Raw genomic sequence first — 18,513 nt, forward strand, 5'->3', positions numbered from 1 at the left:
TAACAATGATTAACATGACAATGCTTTCTGTTAACTCAGTAAGAACCACATCCAAAGAAATAAGAACAGATGGATGACACTATGACTAAGGCACTGGACTGGACGTCAGAATATATGAGTTCAATTATTAGCTCTTTCACAGACTCCCTGTGTGACCTTGGGCAAATCACTTAGTCGGCTGTCTAGCCAAACATATAAGTACATGCTTAACTTTAAACGTGCTTAAATTAATCCCTGGAATGGAACATAAGCACATGCTTAAGTACTTTGCTGAGTATGGATGGACCTAAGGATGTGCTTAAGTACTTTGCTTTACGACAGAGGTGGGCAAACTACGGCCGCGCGGGACCCCCCTCCTGCCCAGCCCCTGAGCTCCTGCCCCGGGAAGCTCACCCCTGGCCCCTTCCCTACTGTTCCTCCTCCCCCGCAGCCCAGCTCGCTCCACCGCCAGTGCAATGCTCTGGGCAGTGGGGCTGCGAGCTCTTGCCGACAGCGCAGCTGCAGATCCACAGCCTGACCCAGTGCTCTGTGCTGTGTGGTGGTGTGGCTGGCTCCAGCTGGGCGTCGCGGCTGCCTGTCCTGGTGCTCTGGTGGTGCAGCTGTTGCGCTGCCAGCCACCGGTGCTCCAGGCAGCGTAGTAAGGGGGCAAGGAGCGGGGGGTGTGTGTGTGTTGGATAGAGGGCAGGGGAGTTCGGGGTGGTAGTCAGTGGGCGGGGGTCTGGATAGGGGTCGGGGCAGTCAGAGGGTGAGGAACAGGGGGGTTGAATGGGGGCAGGGGTCCCCGGGGGAAGTCAGGAAGGAAAAAGGGGGTTGGATGGGGTGGCGGAGGGCGGTCAGGGAGAAGGGGTGGTTGGATAGGGCAAGGGTCCTGGGGGGAACAGTCAGGAATGAGAGGGGTTGGATGGGGCAGTGAGGGGCAGTCAGGGATGGGGGTTTCAGGGGCTGTCAGGGGACAGGGAACAGGAGGTTGGGTGGGACAGAAGCCTCGGGGGTACCGTGTGGGGGAAGCGAGGGGAGGGGTCAGATAGGGGGTGGGGGCCAGGCCACGCCTGGCTGTTTGGGGAGGCACAGCCTCCACTAACCGGCCTTCCATACAATTTTGGAAACCCGATGCGGCCCTCAGGCCAAAATGTTTGGCCGCCCCTGCTTTAAGATCATGGTGACTCAGTTCCTCATCTGTAAAATGGGGGTTGGGGTGGGTTTTGATAATACTTCTTTTCTCCCAAACTTTATCTATCTTGTCCAGTTAGATTGTAAGCTTTTCAGGGCCTCTTTGTATAATGGGGCTTCATTTTCAGTTGGGGCCTCTAGGCATTACTGTAGTACAAATAATAAAGAGTAATAATTTGGCCTTTGGCCTTAGAGTTTACTTAACCCAATATAGGATTATTAACTTGCACAGAGAAAGCACATTCACGTTATAAACTAATTATAAAATAATGACTAGTATAGAGCAGACAGTTTGGACACTCTTATTTCTCCTTCTGTATGATACAAGGATATGGGGACTTGAAATGAACTTGTAAGGCAGTAAGTTAGTCTGGTAGTGGTTGCTCCAGCCATTAAGCATAAGGGTTTCTTTCTCTTATTTTTAATCATATCTAATGTAACTAAGATGTTCTAATTATCTAAATAAATGTCTAGTCCTTTTTTCAATCCTAGACTCGTAGTCTGAATCCTACTGTGGTAATTAGTTCCATAGGTCAATTTTGCCCTGCATTTTTTCCCCATTTGATCAGCTTTTAATTTGTCGCCTTTCAGTTTTGTTGAAAATTCCCTTGGTTTTGTATTATAAGCAAGGGTAAATAGATGCACCCAATTTACCATGAATTATTTTGTGTACTTCTATTATCTCCCCTCTTATTCCTCTCCTCTCTAAACTGAACTGTCCCAGGCTTTTCAATATCTCCTCATAGCAAAGTCTCTCCATGCTACTAAAGATTTTCGTTTCTGCCTCTGGAACTCTTCTATTTTTGCTATCTCTATGTTGACTATAGTGGGAGTTCTGAGCTCAACACCTCTGAATATCTGTTTGTATGCATGTCAACTTGGGCACCCAAAAATGGAGGGATCCAAAGTTAGAAGCTACCTTTGCAGATTTGGCCTTAGTGACTTTCTCGAGGTCACACAGTGAGTTAGTGCAGAGTTAAAAATGGAATCTGAGTCTCCTCATAGTCTTACATTCACCCCACTAGGCAGTAGCTGCCTCCTGCAGATTTCAGCTGCCTCCTGCAGATTTCAGCTGCCCCCTTCCTTTCTCTAGTTTGATTAATTTCTTAAAAAGTAAATAATCTCTACTGCAAAAGCTACTTTAAATTTAACTCCTGTTTAGTTAATCTCAGTGGATGAGCTGGAGGAAGAAAAGAAGAGGAAAGAAAGAAGCTGGGCTGAAGTGGGATTGATTTGGGAGTGTCACAAAGGAGGAAAGAGGAACTTAATATTTTCCACCATGAGACCAACTTCTCTTTTAGAGATGCTATGGCTTGTACTTCTGGATAGTTTCAATTCTCACCTGCTGTTATAGGGAATTAAATCAAGGGCTGTTTAATAAGCCCAGTTTAGATTTTTCAGTAGTTAATCTAAAATTGCAAATGGCCAGAGGGCCACAAGCTGCTTCTGAAAGGACTTCTGGCATCCTGGGGAAGAAAGAGACCAAACAATTCAAGAACTTTTTTAAAAGATGAAGTTAGATGAAATTTGTTAGAAAACAAATGTAGGTAAGGGTGTTTGTAACTTACGTCCCACTAAGAACCCCAGAATGGATGGCTATGTTACGATAAATAGCTCAAAATGATTTTTAAAAAGTTGTTTTTTCCTTTCTGAAAATGTAAATTGTTCCTGGGCCGCTAGTGAGTGTAGTTCTCAAGTGGATGAAGGTACAAAGCCAAAACGTACCCAAGAGGTGCAACAGTGGTGCAGAAATGTTCATCCTGTTATACTTTACTGCTTAATTGGGATTAAGACACTGAAGAGTGACTTTTTTTAATAAGCCAACCTTCTTCATATTATTACAAACTATGACAATGATATAAAATGTTCCAGTTAAGCTGAGAAACATCATTTTCCTGAACATATCTCTGTGTTAAAAATACTATCCGGAAATTGTGATCAGATACATTGTTAGGTTTTGAATAATTTATTATATGATTATAGTTATAATTAGTTAATATCATGCAGTTTGTTTTTATTAATAATTAACTAATGTGAGAAGACCAAAAATGTATCTTATTTGCATGATAGACTCTTGTCCAGATCCTCTGCTCTAAATCTAAGTTCAGCATAGGTAATGGGGGATATTAAGGGTTGGTTACACTCCCTAATTCTCTGCTCCAGTACAGGTTAGAGAAGCCTAGGAGCTACTCTAACTTTAGCCACCTGGCAAACTTTACTGACTGGCTATGCTCAGTTGGCAAATGGTCTGAGTGCAATGCATTCTGGTCATTTTCTGTTGTGACATGCCCTTGCTGAATAGTGCTTCTGCTGAGAGTGGTGTAGAAGCCAGCTACACCACTTCTATGCCTGCTAGGGACTCTCCTACCACTACAGGTATTCCAACAAGGAAGCTGTAGCCAGATTCTCAGAGTGACACAAAAGGGACTGAGCAATCCAGAGAATTGACCTTTGTGTCTGCTCTCCTGATATATAAAGTTTTGGATCATGATAATTACACTACTGAATGTGAGAGGTTCAAGGAGCAGTAACAAACAGCTATATGAAACAAGTGTAGGTATGGGGAAAAGATATGGACCATGTGGAAGGCTACTGTGAAGCTTTTATGGGGGAATCTGATTCTAAAAATACACAAGAAAGTATTTTGTATGTTAGACACTCAGCTTTGAGGGGAACCCTAAAAGGGCTATGTCTCCAAAGATCCCACTGTCAAATGGCAGCTCCAAAGCCAGGAGAGATGAAAGGCCAATCTGAGTGAAGTTTTCCCCTTGATAATCTGGAATGAGCAAGAGAGAAAGACCCCCTGGAAACACTACCAGCTGATACCAGTGAGAAGAGGAGAAATCACTGCTTATACTCCTTAAGATTGTCCCCAGCTCCAAGACTTTTTATGGTTTTAGGGTCTGATCCAATGCCCATTAGAAATCTACAGGAATACTTCCATGGACTTCAATGGGCTTTGGATCAGGATCCTGGGAGCTGTTTCCTTTCCTATATGATACTACACATAGTACTTGGGTTTGTTTTGCAGCTAGATATTTCTTCTATCTATTCATTGACTGATATTTCTTGGAGGTTTACATTACCTGATGGAGATTTTGGGGCATGAGAAGTGATGGCATGGACAAGAACCCTCCACTTAATATCAAACTATTCTATGTAATATTCTCATCATGTTAAATGATACCAACTTTGGTCACTCTCTGGCCAGAATGACAGTTATGATTTCATGGATGTCTCTCCAGCATTTTAAAAATGTTTCATGTAACAAGTCAGATTCTGTGCTCCGCCACTTAGGAAGTGGAGCACTGGACTTGGAGCCCAGACAAAGTGGGAGAAAAAGATGGCTTTAAGCCATCTGTGCACCTTCCTAATTCAAGGATGTTTAAGACAATTGTGCAGTTCCTGGTGTGAGTGAGACCTTCCCCAAGGAATGTTTCGATTTCTGACAGCCTTACATCGCTGTTTCACAGCCTGGAACAGTAGTAGAACAAAGCACTCCAGCCACTCACCATCCCATTCACAATACTCCCCCAGAAAATCCCTATGCACAGGAGGTCAATATAAGGTTGTTTATGTACATATATACTGGGCATAAAGAGGCCACTGTGGGCAGGGGCGGCTCTAGACATTTCGCCGCCCCAAGCACGGCGGCATGCCGCGGGGGGCGCTCTGCCGGTCCTGCGGCTCCAGTGGACCTCCCGCAGGCGTGCCTGTGGAGGGTCTGCTGGTCCCGCGGCTTCGGTGGACCTCCCACAGGCATGCCTGCAGAGGGTCCACTGGTCCCGCGGCTCCACCGAAGCCACGGGACCAGCGGACCCTCCGCAGGCACGCCTATGGGAGGTCCACCGGAGCCGCGGGACCAGCAGACCCTCCGCAGGCAAGCCGCCAAAGGCGGCCTGCCTGCCGCCCTCCCAGCGACCGGCAGAGCGCCCCCCGCAGCATGCCGCCCCAAGCACAGGCTTGGCGTGCTGGGGCCTGGAGCCGCCCCTGACTGTGGGGAACAGATTCTGTCTCAAGATGTCATCTTCAACATTTGCCTGAACTGTTCATGTGTTTTTGCTTCAGTTTCAAGTGTACATAGTACAAATCATTTATTGAGCAAAAATGAAATACTTTATATTTAGCATTTATTAGTTTCATTTATGTCATGATTCACAGCATATCTCTTCCCCGTTTTCATTTTCCCTGTGTCTAAAAAGCATTACTAAATTATTTCAGATGTAGTGAGTGATGTTGTATTTCACTGTTTAAATGTCTCCTGTGCATTAAATACTTAAGTCACAAAAAATTCTTTGACACTACAGGTACTGCTACATGTCACAGTATATCTTTAGTTCACCGCATATTGACATAATCCAGTACCTGAGATGGACAAACAGTTGGTATTATCTAAATTGTACCAGCGCTTTCGGAGCTGCTTCAGATTTATTAAAAAAAAATCCCTGTATTATAGGTGTAATGTATTAAGAATATTTCACAAAGAGGTATATTTTGTTGAGTGTGGAATTTTTAATCCTTTTAAAATGTCAATCCACATCTTAAAGAAATGTGCATCAACCACATGTTTGTAATTTATTTTCTGAGTCAAATTTTCAGTTGATGGAGCTGTAAAAATATGCATACTGATTGTACCTGAAAGCTGGAGACGTCCTATATGCTTGCCTGGCTCTGGCAAATTGCCGTAAAAGATCCTTCCTTAAATGAAAGTTTGTATGGAAATGTGTCACAAGTACAAATACATATTTAAGTACAATAGTGACAGACATAGACTTGATCTTTGCATTTATAAATAATGAAATAAGAGAGTGTTCATTATGGCTGTTTACTGAAAACTTTGCAGAAATGTTGATGCTTTGGCTTAATATGACAGTTTTACCGAAAACTTGTAAGCACTGGACTGAGAATGCTCCAATTTTGAGGCCTTAATTCACAACGAAATGCTCTGGCTCTTATCTTTACTCTATAAATTGCCATAAAATTGAGTTTTCCTTACCTTGATGAGGATGCAGGCTCAGTGATCTGTCTCTGCATGCGTGCATGTTTAATTAGATGTTCTTTCAATGCATTCTGGACTTCGGCTGGAATATCAGGTGAAGTGTGGCTAATTTTCATTGCAGCCTCAAGTACCTTCACTGAAGGTTTCCCATTTTCTTTAATTTCCTTTTTCTCGTTGGTTTCGAAAACCTCAGCAGGAGCACTACAGGTGCTTTGAGGGATATTACTGGTATTAGAAATAAGAGGTTTGCTTCTCCAGCATGGCCAACACAACTTCCAAAAGACAAATAGCGAGACTACCAGCAAGGCAAGCCCACAGAAGCTGACGACTACTGCTAGCAGACTGACTGAGATGTCTGCAAACAATCAAAAACAAAGATCATCAAGACAGTCAAGTACAGAGAAAAAGAAACATGACACAACTAAGGAAGCAGAAGATTTTAGATATTTCTCTTGTGTAGAGCTTTCAGGATATGACAGATGAACATTTTCACTCTTGCAGATATCTAAAAAATATACATTTTTCAAGTTTTATCCACTAATAACAATTTCACTAAAATTCTATTAATTATTGCTTTGTTGCTCAACCAATGGCCAGTTTCAGCCAGTCTTACTCACACTAAAATGAATGGGTGTACATGAGGAGTCAAGTGCTAATCATTGAGAGGAAGCGTCGCCTGTCTTTCCATTGATTTTAGTGGGCTTTGGGTTAGGCCCTGGCAAGAGCTTCAGTGGAGTAAAACCAAGAATGTATCTGACTCAAAAAATTAAATCACAGAAGTTATCTTCTATGAGTACACATTAATATAGATCATCATCTGAACCCTGGCAGATATATACAGTTGTTCAGCATCTTCCAAACTTTGGTCACGTTAGGAAACAGGATTCAGCTGCTCTCTTTTTTTTAACAAATATGGAGATATGACCAGCACAGGCTAACATCCAAAAGCTGCTCAGATCAAGATGGCATTTAGTGTGGTGGTACCTGGAGTCTCCATGGGCTATCCCTCTGTACTGAAAATGAGACTCACCACAGAGCAAATTGTAGACCATGTGCTGCACTTTACCTAGCCCTGCTATCCTGCATTTGATTTGGCCTACCAACATGGGTGAACATGTCCAATGACATTACCAAAGCAAAGCAAACAGATTTCATCTCTCTCAACTTTGTGAACAGATTCAGATTTCAGGGGAAGGCTGACCTTTCGTAGTGCCAGTAGGAGTCCTGATTAGGAGCATTATTATATGAGACACACTTCAGTTAGATTTTTTTCAGTACCATGTTATATTATAAAATATAGACTTAAAAATTCTCAAACCCCTTTTCTTTTGAAAAGGGCCTTTCACATGTTTTAAAATTATTCAATCGGCCTCAATTAAATCTTGTGGAGAATTCTTGTCCCTTAAGCAATTGCTGCTACTGCTTGTTACAACAAGGGTTGACAGATCTACAGCTAATACTTTGCATCCAAAGCTTCAGGCTCCATGCAGCTAAAATGAACCAGCTGAGAAGCACATTGAGCACTTTAAATACAAGTTTGCTAAAAAATCACAGAAAGAAAAAAATCCTTGAACTACACAGTGGTTCTATGAAATGGTACGTAGCTCATTCTTTCCTTAGGGGGATTAGAAGTACAACTGAAATTTGAGAAGTTTGTTTTTTTAAAGATTATAATTATGATTTCCAGATACATATCTTTCAATAATAAATATTGAGCTCAATGTCCATATACCATGAAAAGAGATTACAGTAATAAAAGAAAAAAAAGAAAGGTTTAGAGCCTTGAGAAAATTGGAAAGGCCCAGAAAAACCTTGGGGTTTAAACTGAGCCAAATCAAGATAAAAAGGGTTCTTAAAAATAAAAAAGCAGAACATTCTTTTGCGTAGGAACTGTACAGTTTGGCCAATGTACATGGCAGAGGGGCATTTCTGGCACATGATGGCATATATCACATTGGTAGACATGCAGGTGAACGCTAAAGAATAAATGGACACAAATCAGACATCAGGAATTGTAACATTCAAAAACCAGTAGGAGAACACTTCAATCTCCCTAGACACTCAATAACAGATTTAAAAGTGGCCATTCTTCAACAAAAAAAACTTCAAAAACAGACTTCAGTGAGAAACTGTAGAACTGGAATTAATTTGCAAACTGGACACCATCAAATTAGGCCTGAATAAAGACTGGGAGTGGCTAGGTCACTACAAAAAGTAATTTTCCCTCTGTTGATACTCACACCTTCTTGTCAACTGTTGGGAATGGGCCACATCCACCCTCATTAGCACTACAAAAAGTAATTTTCCCTCTGTTGATATTCACCCTTTCTTGTCAACCGTTGGGGATAGGCTACATCCACCCTGTCTGAATTGGCCTCATTATCACTGACCCCCTAACTTGGTAAGGTAACTCCCATCTTTTCATGTGCTGTAATATATATACCTGCCTACTGTATTTTTCACTCCATGCATCTGATGAAGTGGGTTTTAGCCCACGAAAGCTTACACCCAAATAAATTTGTTAGTCTCTAATGTGCCACAAGGACACCTCGTTGTTTTTGCAGACTAACATGGCTGCTACTCTGAAATTTCAATGAGAATCATTCATTGTAAGGCCAGAAGGGACCATTAGATCCTCTGTCTAGTCTGATCTCTGGTATTTCACAGGCCATTCAGTTTCAGTAACTAATTTGAATTTGTCTGGCTTCAGCTTCCAGCCATAGGTTCTTGTTATGCCTTTCTCCACTAGAGTAAAGAGGCCCATCATTTTCTATCCATGAAAGTAGTTATACACTGTAATCAAGTCGTTTCTCAATCTTTTTGATAAACTAAACACATTGAGTTTTATGTAGAGAGGGGTGGGAGATGGTTCCCCATCCCAGACTGTGATGAACCCACCCCAAAATTTGCATTAGCCTCCCCTCCATAACCTCCTCTCCCACTGCAAAGGTCAAATGTTACACAGTAGTAAGGGAGGCATGGGAGTCTGCTGTGAAATGTGGTATTTGCATGTTTGTTAATATCACTTTTCCCAGCTTCCCAGCTGCACAGTTTGCTGCAAAAAGTGATATTGACAAAGTTTCTTTGCAACACCCCTCCTGTCTTAAACAGTAATTATTAAAAAAATATATATTCTGTTTATAACATTAATTTGATAAAATGTGTTTTGGTCTTAATTTAAAAGCAATGTGAAAATGTAAATTCATTTTAAACAGTAGCGTTATAAATGTAGCATTTAAAATAGGGTTAATATGAAAATGTGTTTTAATTTGTAAGCAGTGGGGGGCACACTCAAAGGCTTGTGGTGAGAAAGAGGTTGCCTGTACAAAAAGTTTGAGAACCACTGGTCTAGATAATAGTTAGTCCTGCCTCAGTGCAAGAGATTGGACTAGATGACCTATCGAGGTCCCTTCCAGTATTACATTACTATAATTCTATGGCCTGTATCCTTTCCTCCTTGATGTATGATCTTGCATTTGGCTGTACTAAAACACATTTTGTTTGAACATGTCCAGATTACCAGGAGAACCAGGTGGCTCTGTCTGACTGTCCTGTCCTCATCGCTATTTACCATTCCACTAGTCTGTGCCATCCCCCAATTTTATCAGCCGTTATATTTATTTCCAAATCATTGATAAAAATGCTGAATACTGTCAAGCCTAAACCCAGCAGAATCTCTCTAGAAACACCCACATTCAATGAGAATTCCCCAGTAACTACTTTTTTGAGTTCCCTTATTAGGAACATGAGAAAGTTTAGTTATTTGAATAGGTGGATGGAATCACAAATAAAAAGCAGTCACAGAATTGTACAAATCCTTTCCTTTGAGGCTCTTGATAAAATCCAACACGTGAGTTATTGGTCTTAGCCAGAGGCAGTGCTTTTCTAATATTTCAACTTTTCTGTGAAGGAAAACACTTTTTAAATCAAGGCTCCCACTCACAACTTAGTACTAGCCTCTTTAGTTTTAACAGCTTTAAATTGTAAATATTTTAAATGTTTTTCTCATCTATTTCAGATTTTATCTAATTCTAATAACTTCACAGGAAATATATCCAATCATGTTAACCCAAAAGAATCAAATCAGACTTCTAGACCTTCAATAGAAAGAAAAAAAATTATATGAGAGGTAATTTTAGGAGTATTTGAAGTATATTCAATGGCTTCACATGCTGTAATGGTACCATAAAATATTTTAATTAATAACAATGCAGTTTTGCATTTCCTAGGAAGTTGAGCAGCAAATTCATTCCCCAAATACTGAAATTATTGCTATAAATCTAAATATCATAGAAGATAACAGAAAGTACAGATAGTATTAGCTCATTTCCTCAGTTCTGATGGTCACTCAACTAAGCAATTATTAAAATTACCCTGCTGTCATATTAAGCCAGAATTCATTCAAGCCCAGCTGTGGAATAGTACTAAACCTGAGCTTTCCAAATCCTATGTATCAGACTGGAAATGTCGCCTATAATGTCTTTTTTTCACAGAAAGTTTGATTTGATAAGAGAAAATATCAAGAGACATTTCTTCAGACAGGAGTCTCTTTGCATGCCCATCAAGGAAGTTTAGTACTTAAGGCTGAATCTGTCAACAGGAATGGATTGCATTCCCTATATGTCAATAGTGTGCTATTTGTCCCTAACTAAGACTTAAAGATAGGGACAAATTAAGAGCCTAATTTAATTTTTGGATGCAGATGGATGTACATTAATTCTGTTATGGAAAAAGTCATGGGTGTCTGTATTCTGAGATGGCTGCTATAACCTGCTCTGGGTTGAAGATGGATCAGGAAATCAGGGACCTGTAACCAGTTCCCTGACAGTCCTCTCCGCCCAGCTGCATTCAGCCATTTATCTTCAATGGTATCTAGAATAGGACATCTCAAGTTTTGTTCTTATGCTTCACAATATCTTATAAGTGCTGTGAATTGCATTTAGTATTCCTGTCCTCATATTGTGCTGTATTAAAACTATGGGTGAAAACATGTCCAGATTGAAGTCAATCACAAATCTCCTATTGACTTCAGGATAGGGCCAGGATTTCACCTAGAGTATTTTTTGTACAGCATCCAATCATTTGCCATGATTTCATCTCCACGAGCTAATAAGAGTTTAAGATTGAAAGTACCTGTCATTTTTCTGTTGGTTTTCCAATTAAAATGACTCCTTCAAACTGTTGTATCATTGGGCCATTTTGTATTTCTCATTTGACTTTGTCGCATTTATTTTTGGAAATGCAGAGTGCCTGAGTAGTATTTACTTCAAATTCTTCTTCCTCTAGCTTCTGGCTTTCACTGTTTATAGGTACCCTTGAAAATACATCCACTACGAAAAGCTCATTATCATCCAGTATTTCACATTAAACAAGTACTCTAGAAATTTCATGATCATTTTCTGGATTCTAGGCAATGCTTTGCACAATAATTTCTGTAATAGAGCATCCAACAATTTATGGTCCATATTGACTTCAGTTGATTTCAGCTCATAAAATCATCCATTACCAAACATACTGCCTGCATTTCCTTTTCATTCTGAATGCAGTTTGGTTATATTTCAGTGCTTTCGAAACATATCTCACTGCGTGGCTATCTTATAGAAGGACAGTGCTCAACCCATGTGAGTTTCCACTGAGACCCAGGGGTCTTTGTTAATCTCAATTACAGTGTTTCTAGAACTTTTATTTAAGTGCCCAAATTTCTCTTTTGCTAATCACCCAAGTGCCATTCAGTACTATCCACAGCCAGCACTCTGAGTGTAGCACTTAATTATGACAAATTAGATCACCTTAGTAGGATTTTCCATTTGTACAACTGCCTGGATACAATCAAACTCCATTGTAATTGAGCATGAGTCCTATACAACTAACCTCATTTAGACTAAATCTAGCATGTTTGCTGTTTAATTTTCCTTTGGAAAACTGTGGAACATTACACAATTGTATTGTTGATCATTGTGTTAACTATTTCTCCCCCAAATTAGCAAATCATCAACAATTACTTCCACTCCATCCAGACCCCCACAGATTGGAAACATTATACTTTAGTATATCTCAGGAAACTGAAGGTGTTCTGTAGTTTCTCTAGTAAACTAGACCTGCCAAAATACTTTGCTCACATCCAAAACTGAAAACACTCTTACATTTAGAAATCTAGACAAGACCTCCTTAGCTGTTCTAATACACTAACACCCACATTTGATGGCCTTACTCAAATCTTTTGACTCTTTTCAAATTTGCTTGTTTTTTATTCCAGTGGCCATATTGTTAACCCACTCTGTTGGCATCTGAATTTGCTCAATAAGTACTTTTACGTTATTGCTCACTGCTAATGGACCTGATGGTTGCACATATTTTTGGTGACACACTGGGATATATATGAATGTGTGATTCATTATCTCTTGAGAGAATAACAATCCAGTCATCAAATATATTTCATCCTGAGCAGCAGACAAGTTACATATCCATTTGATCACTGGTATTTTCAGACTGCCCTTCAACCTAAGCACCCACAAGACTTCCCTTTTTCACTGTTTCAGACTCTACTTAACAGTGTGTCTTTATACAGTGTAGTCTATAGGAACTGGGTAATGTCCTATTAAATAGTTTGAGAGTCCTCTAGGGTATGTCTACACAGGGATAAAAAAAAAACCATGGGTGGCCTGGGTCAGCTGATTCAGGCTCGTGGGGTTCAGGCTCTGGGGCTAAAAAATTGCTGCGTAGACATTTGGGTTTGGGCTGGACCCCTGAGCCCTGGGACCTGGAAAGGGTGGAGGGTCCCTGGGCTCAGTCCTTCAGCACATTATACTCATGTGCACAGATGTACATACTGCTGTTTAAATATTCTGTGTTCAAGTATTTATATATTTAAATATGTTAACATTGTTATTATTTTAAGAACAAATGTGTGTTTGCATTACTTTCCTGGTGTCAGTAAATATTAAATTATGTTTGCTAACAGGGGTTTAATTAGTGTGATTGTTTTTAATTTAATCTGAGTGTAAATGCAGTTGATGAGCGTCATCTGATGGCAATGGTTTGAAGAGGAAGAAGTGTTTGCAAATAAATGCAAATGCTTCTTCAAGAATCAGTCATTAATTGAAATTTGCATTCACGTTCTAGCTTTGAAAGAAAATATTATCTCAATAAAATTGCATGGTCAAATGCAATAATTGAAGAGAGACCACCACTGACCATTGATTTTCAAGTATAATAGAATACAGAATACAGACATTTAATATAGGTTTTAGTTTGTATGGTCATTCATAAATGGCACTCACTGTATTAAACAAAATAAAGGCAAAAGCTCAGATAGTGTAAGCAATGTCTTGTATCAACAAATGATGTCTTGCACTGCTAAGGAATATAACTACTCTGTCTGTAGAGACATGGTTACTTTCAAACACAAATTAAGTTATAGTACAATTGATAGTAATCTTAATGATCACTGATATTCATGTAGAAGTATACATGGCTACAGAAAAAACTTCCCATTCTTCAATGGAGAGATAAAAAAAACGTGTAGGAGGAGGAAATAACTTTTTCATTCATCTCTCTTTGGCGTAGACTGCCTACTACTCCATATTTGGGGTGGTTCATTGATGTGATTTTACCAATATGAGCCAACTAATATGATCTCTTAAGCATCCTATGTGACACTCTAATAATTTTGGACTAGATTCTGCCACCCTTACTCATGTTGAGTAGTACCTTATTTGGCAAGTAGTCCCACTGATATCAGTGGGACTATTTATAAGTACTACTCTCTGAATATGGTACTATATGACAAGAGTGGCAGAACTTAGGTATGACTATCTAACTTTTGGCCTGATCCTGCTGCCTTTCTTCAAATGAAACTCTTCTGTGGTCATGGGCAGATTGTGAACCCCTTACAGTAATGAGCAGCTTCTCACACAAGTAATCCCGATGACTTTAATAGCACTACTCATGGAGTAACTGTTCACCACTGAGAGTTAGGGGTTTGCATTCCAGCACCCAGTGAGTTTAGTGGAAGTTTTGTCTGAAGAAGAAATGCTGGATCACATCTTTTATCAGTGCATTAGTGGTCTCATCTAATGTAAGGAACAGTTTAAAAATTTTAGTGAATTTTAAAACACACATCCACATATTTATGAGAAATGAAGAAAATGTCATACAACAGAAAAGAATGCCTTTATTTTAAAACACTCTTTATTGCTTTTCATGTGAAGATGCCCTAAGATTCTATAGCTTATTAAAATGATGTAGATACACTCAAGACAATGTATTTGCTGAAGATAAGTTAAAATTTTAGCAAGCATTCATCAAATAATCTAATATCCTTATATTTTAGAAAATACATCCTCTAGCATTATTTTTATGTAAGATGTGTTTCTAGGAATCTTATGAACAAGCAATTTTATATTCTCACCTCAGCCACTTTTACTTCATGACAAATTGTTATTGCTGCAAAATACAAAATTTAAAATCCCAGGCCTTTTGGCAGTTGCAAGTTGGTTAAGCATTATGAATTTAAAATACTGATAAGATTGTTGGTTTTGAAGAAATGCTAAAAATTAAGGTATGCAATCTAATATCTAAACAGGTGCTGAATTTAAACGTATAAACATAATAATTTGCCTTATCAGTACCTTGGAGAGCACCTTTGTATCTTTCATATCTTATTCCTTTATATTACATTTATGTTTGTTATAATAAAATTAATAACGACCCTCAAAAATGAATATACAATGCACAAGGTGCTCTTTTACTATAAGTAAAGCAACCCTACTGGAAGATTTTGAAGCTCAACACCAACTACATCTCCATTTGATATGATTCAATCTGGATCAAGATAATTAACATATGCTTGATTATAACAAATATGCTAAAATGTACTATATTTAATTAAAAATGCTAGTGGGAATACTGTGTAGTTCAACCAAATGAAAAATAATCAATCACATCCACCAGGAACACTTCTGCATACCCAATCTATTAATCTGTCCACCCATTTATAGCGTGTAATATATTGTATGTATTCCTCGCGCACATAGACACATTGAAATACACACAACCACCCCCCAATCGATGCAGATAAACTTCCTGCTGGATTCTGTTCCTACTGAAAACTTTGAGACTTTTGCCACAACTCCAGTAGCAGCAGAATCATTTCCTTTGTTCTTGCCTCAGGTAAATAACCACATAAAACGATCCAGAGGCGCCAGCTAGCGTTAACTTGGTCAGGGAGATTTCTTTATGGATCCCTATATTCAAGCTGTGTAAATGCACCTTAGAATAAAACTTGGCACACGGTGCCTTAGCCTATGAGAAAGAACTGGAAGGGTGGTTGTTGTTATGGTTGTTTTGTTTTTGTCAACAGGAGTTGGAAATAAATTAGATCCTCATTCCTCTCTCTTTTTAAGTGAGGAGTTGCTCTGTTCTGAGGTGGGATTGTTGAGTGCTATAAAACTCCACCCTACTGCTGAATATGCACTAAAGACTTAGGGCATTAAAAGACAAAACAAACACAGGTGGTACATTTATACTACTGCTATCGATTTTCATAAAGATTTTTAAACTACATGTTTATTATTTTTCTCTGTTGTTCAGGTCTCACTGCGAGCGCACAAGAATAAAGCACCAAAAATGAGCTAATTTTTTAAAGGCTCCCTTTAAAAACACTACTATAGAAAAGGCAACGGAATCATGTACTATGACAAAGTAAGGTCAAATAGCTGAACTGAGCCAGAAACCCCGAGACAATCCAGAAATGAATCCGAAACTCATTCCCTAACCTGGATGTGCCTAGGTACAAACAGTAAGTGATCAAACATGGTACCACTTGAGCTGCGTTAACTAGGCAAAACGAGACAATTTCACCTTTGATAGATTATCTTGCTTCCGAGGATTTAAATCAGTCCCTAATTTTCTTCACGTCTTCCCTGATGGGTCCTAGAACAGATCTGACCCCAAAGCACTCCACTGAATCTACAGGTTTCCATTTGTACATGCTCAGCAAACCCATAAAATACACATCCTTAACAACAAGCTCTCCCTGAAACGGGGACTCATCCTATGGGACAAATGGAGACTATCTTATTAAAATAACTGTTCCGTTCATTCATAAAACGCCTTGGTGTTGCCAGGTTTTATGGCAGCAATACTTTGCATCATCATCAAGAGATCGCTGCAACAGCGGGTCATCCAGAAAGAGCCGAAAGTGCACACAAAGGTATATCGATGGATTGGTTTGGGGTCCCCCAGGATATTTTTCTCCCATAACTCTAACCCGATATGCCTTTTTCATACTTAAAACTTCAACAGGAATCGGGTATACACATTAAAAAGCATCTAAACACCGTGTCTCTGCTCTGGGAATAGAGTTCCTCTCCATACCCCCCCCGCCCAAATCTTGAGCAATATTATGCAGAGCAAGCCTTCGTTTGAAGCGCTTCCGATTCGTACAATCTGTTGATTTGGTGGCTGCCTGATTGAAACCCTGTGCAAGGAAAAATAAGGGCCACTGGGGAGAACAGAGAAGGGGAGACGTGGGGTAAATCATATATGTACAATAACACTTCCTTTCCCCGGAACATACATTACTAACCATTGTTTATAACACTAAACCAGCAGCCTCTTCCCCCTCCCTACATGGGTGCAACAGGAGAAAATAGTTCTCCAGCATTAAGAAAGAAAAATTTCGTTGCAGAACAATGTAAGTTCAAGTGTGGGTGTGTGGGGGGGATAGAACGGGGGGACTAGCACTAGAAAGAAAGGGAAGGAAACGGGATACAAGGCAGGATATTTCCTGTTGCACAAATCCAACCAACTGTTGGGCTTTCACTTTGGGGGATGAGTCTCTCTCTCTCTTTCCTCCACTCCCTGTTCACCGATCCAAGGTCCTGACTCCCCCCCCCCCCCCCAAGCATTTTTCTTTCCTTTGTGGTGATTGTCCTCACGCCCTGCAGCATCGCTACAGCAGCAGCCCCTCCACACAGCATGGGAACCTTCCCGGGGCTCTGCTCTATAACCATCACCATACATAGCAAATGAGGCTCTTGGGCACCAGCGTTTGCTGTGCTTGTGCTGAGTGCGGTCCTGAGCACTCGAAGAAAAACTGCTTATGGTTATTGTTATTTTAACGTGGATTCTCTCCCCGCCCCCCCCCACCACTACATAGGCAAAGCAAAGAAAAAGTTCAACTTTCCAAACGCCCACACAACCTGCTGCCGCTGCTATTAGTAGATAACCGTCCCACACGCGTGTTCCCCCCTTTGCGCTAAGGAAGCGAAGTTGAGGCAAGGAGCAGAGTGAGGGGGATAAGGGGAAAAAGAGAGTGGTGGAAAGAAGTGGGGGGGGGGAAGCAGCAGAAGACTAGAGACGAGCAGGAGAGGAGAGCTCAGCAGAGAGTCCACTGTACCTGTGCTGCCTATACCTTGCTTGGTGGTCTCCAAGGGGAAGAAGATGCCTGAACATTTCTCCCGCTCCACCTGGCCCCCCAGGCACAGCTCTGAGATGATCTGCAGCGCCTTGTGACACAGGCTCCCCACACCATCCTCCTTGTGGAAACTCATCTTCTCCTCCTCCTTCTTCTTCTCCTGCCTCCTTCCCTCTCCTCTAAGCCATTGCTTGCCTGGGACGGGTTTTCTGGATGGCACTAAAAAGCTACCAAGTCACCATCCCCGGAAGGGAAAAAAAAAGGAAAGGGGAGAGGAAGAGCAGACAGAGAACCGGTGCAATTGACACGTTGCAAGTGAACCAAGTCTCTCATCAGCAAGGGTGGGGGGGGGGAGGGAAAAAGAAAAGGAGGGAAACAAAATAAGCATCCACTTAGCAACGCCTTTTGTGCCTAGCAGGCTTCGGTAGGCAGCTGTGTCCAATGGCAGCAGAGCGCGGGCGCTTGCCTTGGGAGGGATACAGGTGGCAGCCGCGCCGGGCGGGACGGCAAGGTCCCGGGTGAGTCAGTGTCCCGGCGCGTTCCCAGGGGCTCGCGGGCGGAGCAGCCTCTCCCCAAGGACGCGTCTTGCCTCTGTGCCGCGCCCTGGCACATCCCAGTCCCCTCAGGGTTTCACCCGCTTTCCTTCCCCCCACCCAAGCGGGAGCTGGGGAGGCCGGGCGGGGGGGGGATTGAAATATGACACTCCCCTTCTTTCCTGGGGGGCGGGAGGGACCCCTTACATGCACAGTCTGAGCTCAGGCACGCAGCACCCGCAGAAGGGATGTTGGCTGGCAGAGAGGCAGACGCAGGCTCCCCCTTGCTCCCAGCTATCAGGGTAGGGCACTGCCCCTCCAGCAGAAGAGCACACGCTCCAGTTTGGAGACGATTCACTGGCATGAATCAATTCATTGTTAGCTCTGGCATG

The 18,513-nt window shown here is 41.2% G+C and overlaps 1 protein-coding gene across 1 annotated transcript in view; it reads right to left on the reverse strand.

The window, feature by feature from the left end:
* SYT10 (synaptotagmin 10) overlaps positions 1–17,800 on the reverse strand; it is a 52,230-nt gene extending 34,430 nt beyond the window's left edge. Inside the window, exons 1-2 of the mRNA XM_039496458.1 lie at positions 17,571–17,800; positions 6,167–6,524 (exon numbers count right to left, since the gene is read on the reverse strand). Of these exons, the coding sequence (XP_039352392.1) occupies positions 6,167–6,524; positions 17,571–17,724 (512 nt within the window). The 5' untranslated portion in view covers positions 17,725–17,800. The remainder of the gene's footprint in view (positions 1–6,166; positions 6,525–17,570) is intronic.
* Between the last annotated feature and the right edge of the window lie 713 nt (positions 17,801–18,513).

Source organism: Mauremys reevesii, linkage group 1 (assembly GCF_016161935.1).
Source record: "Mauremys reevesii isolate NIE-2019 linkage group 1, ASM1616193v1, whole genome shotgun sequence".
NCBI classification, from domain to species: domain Eukaryota; kingdom Metazoa; phylum Chordata; order Testudines; family Geoemydidae; genus Mauremys; species Mauremys reevesii.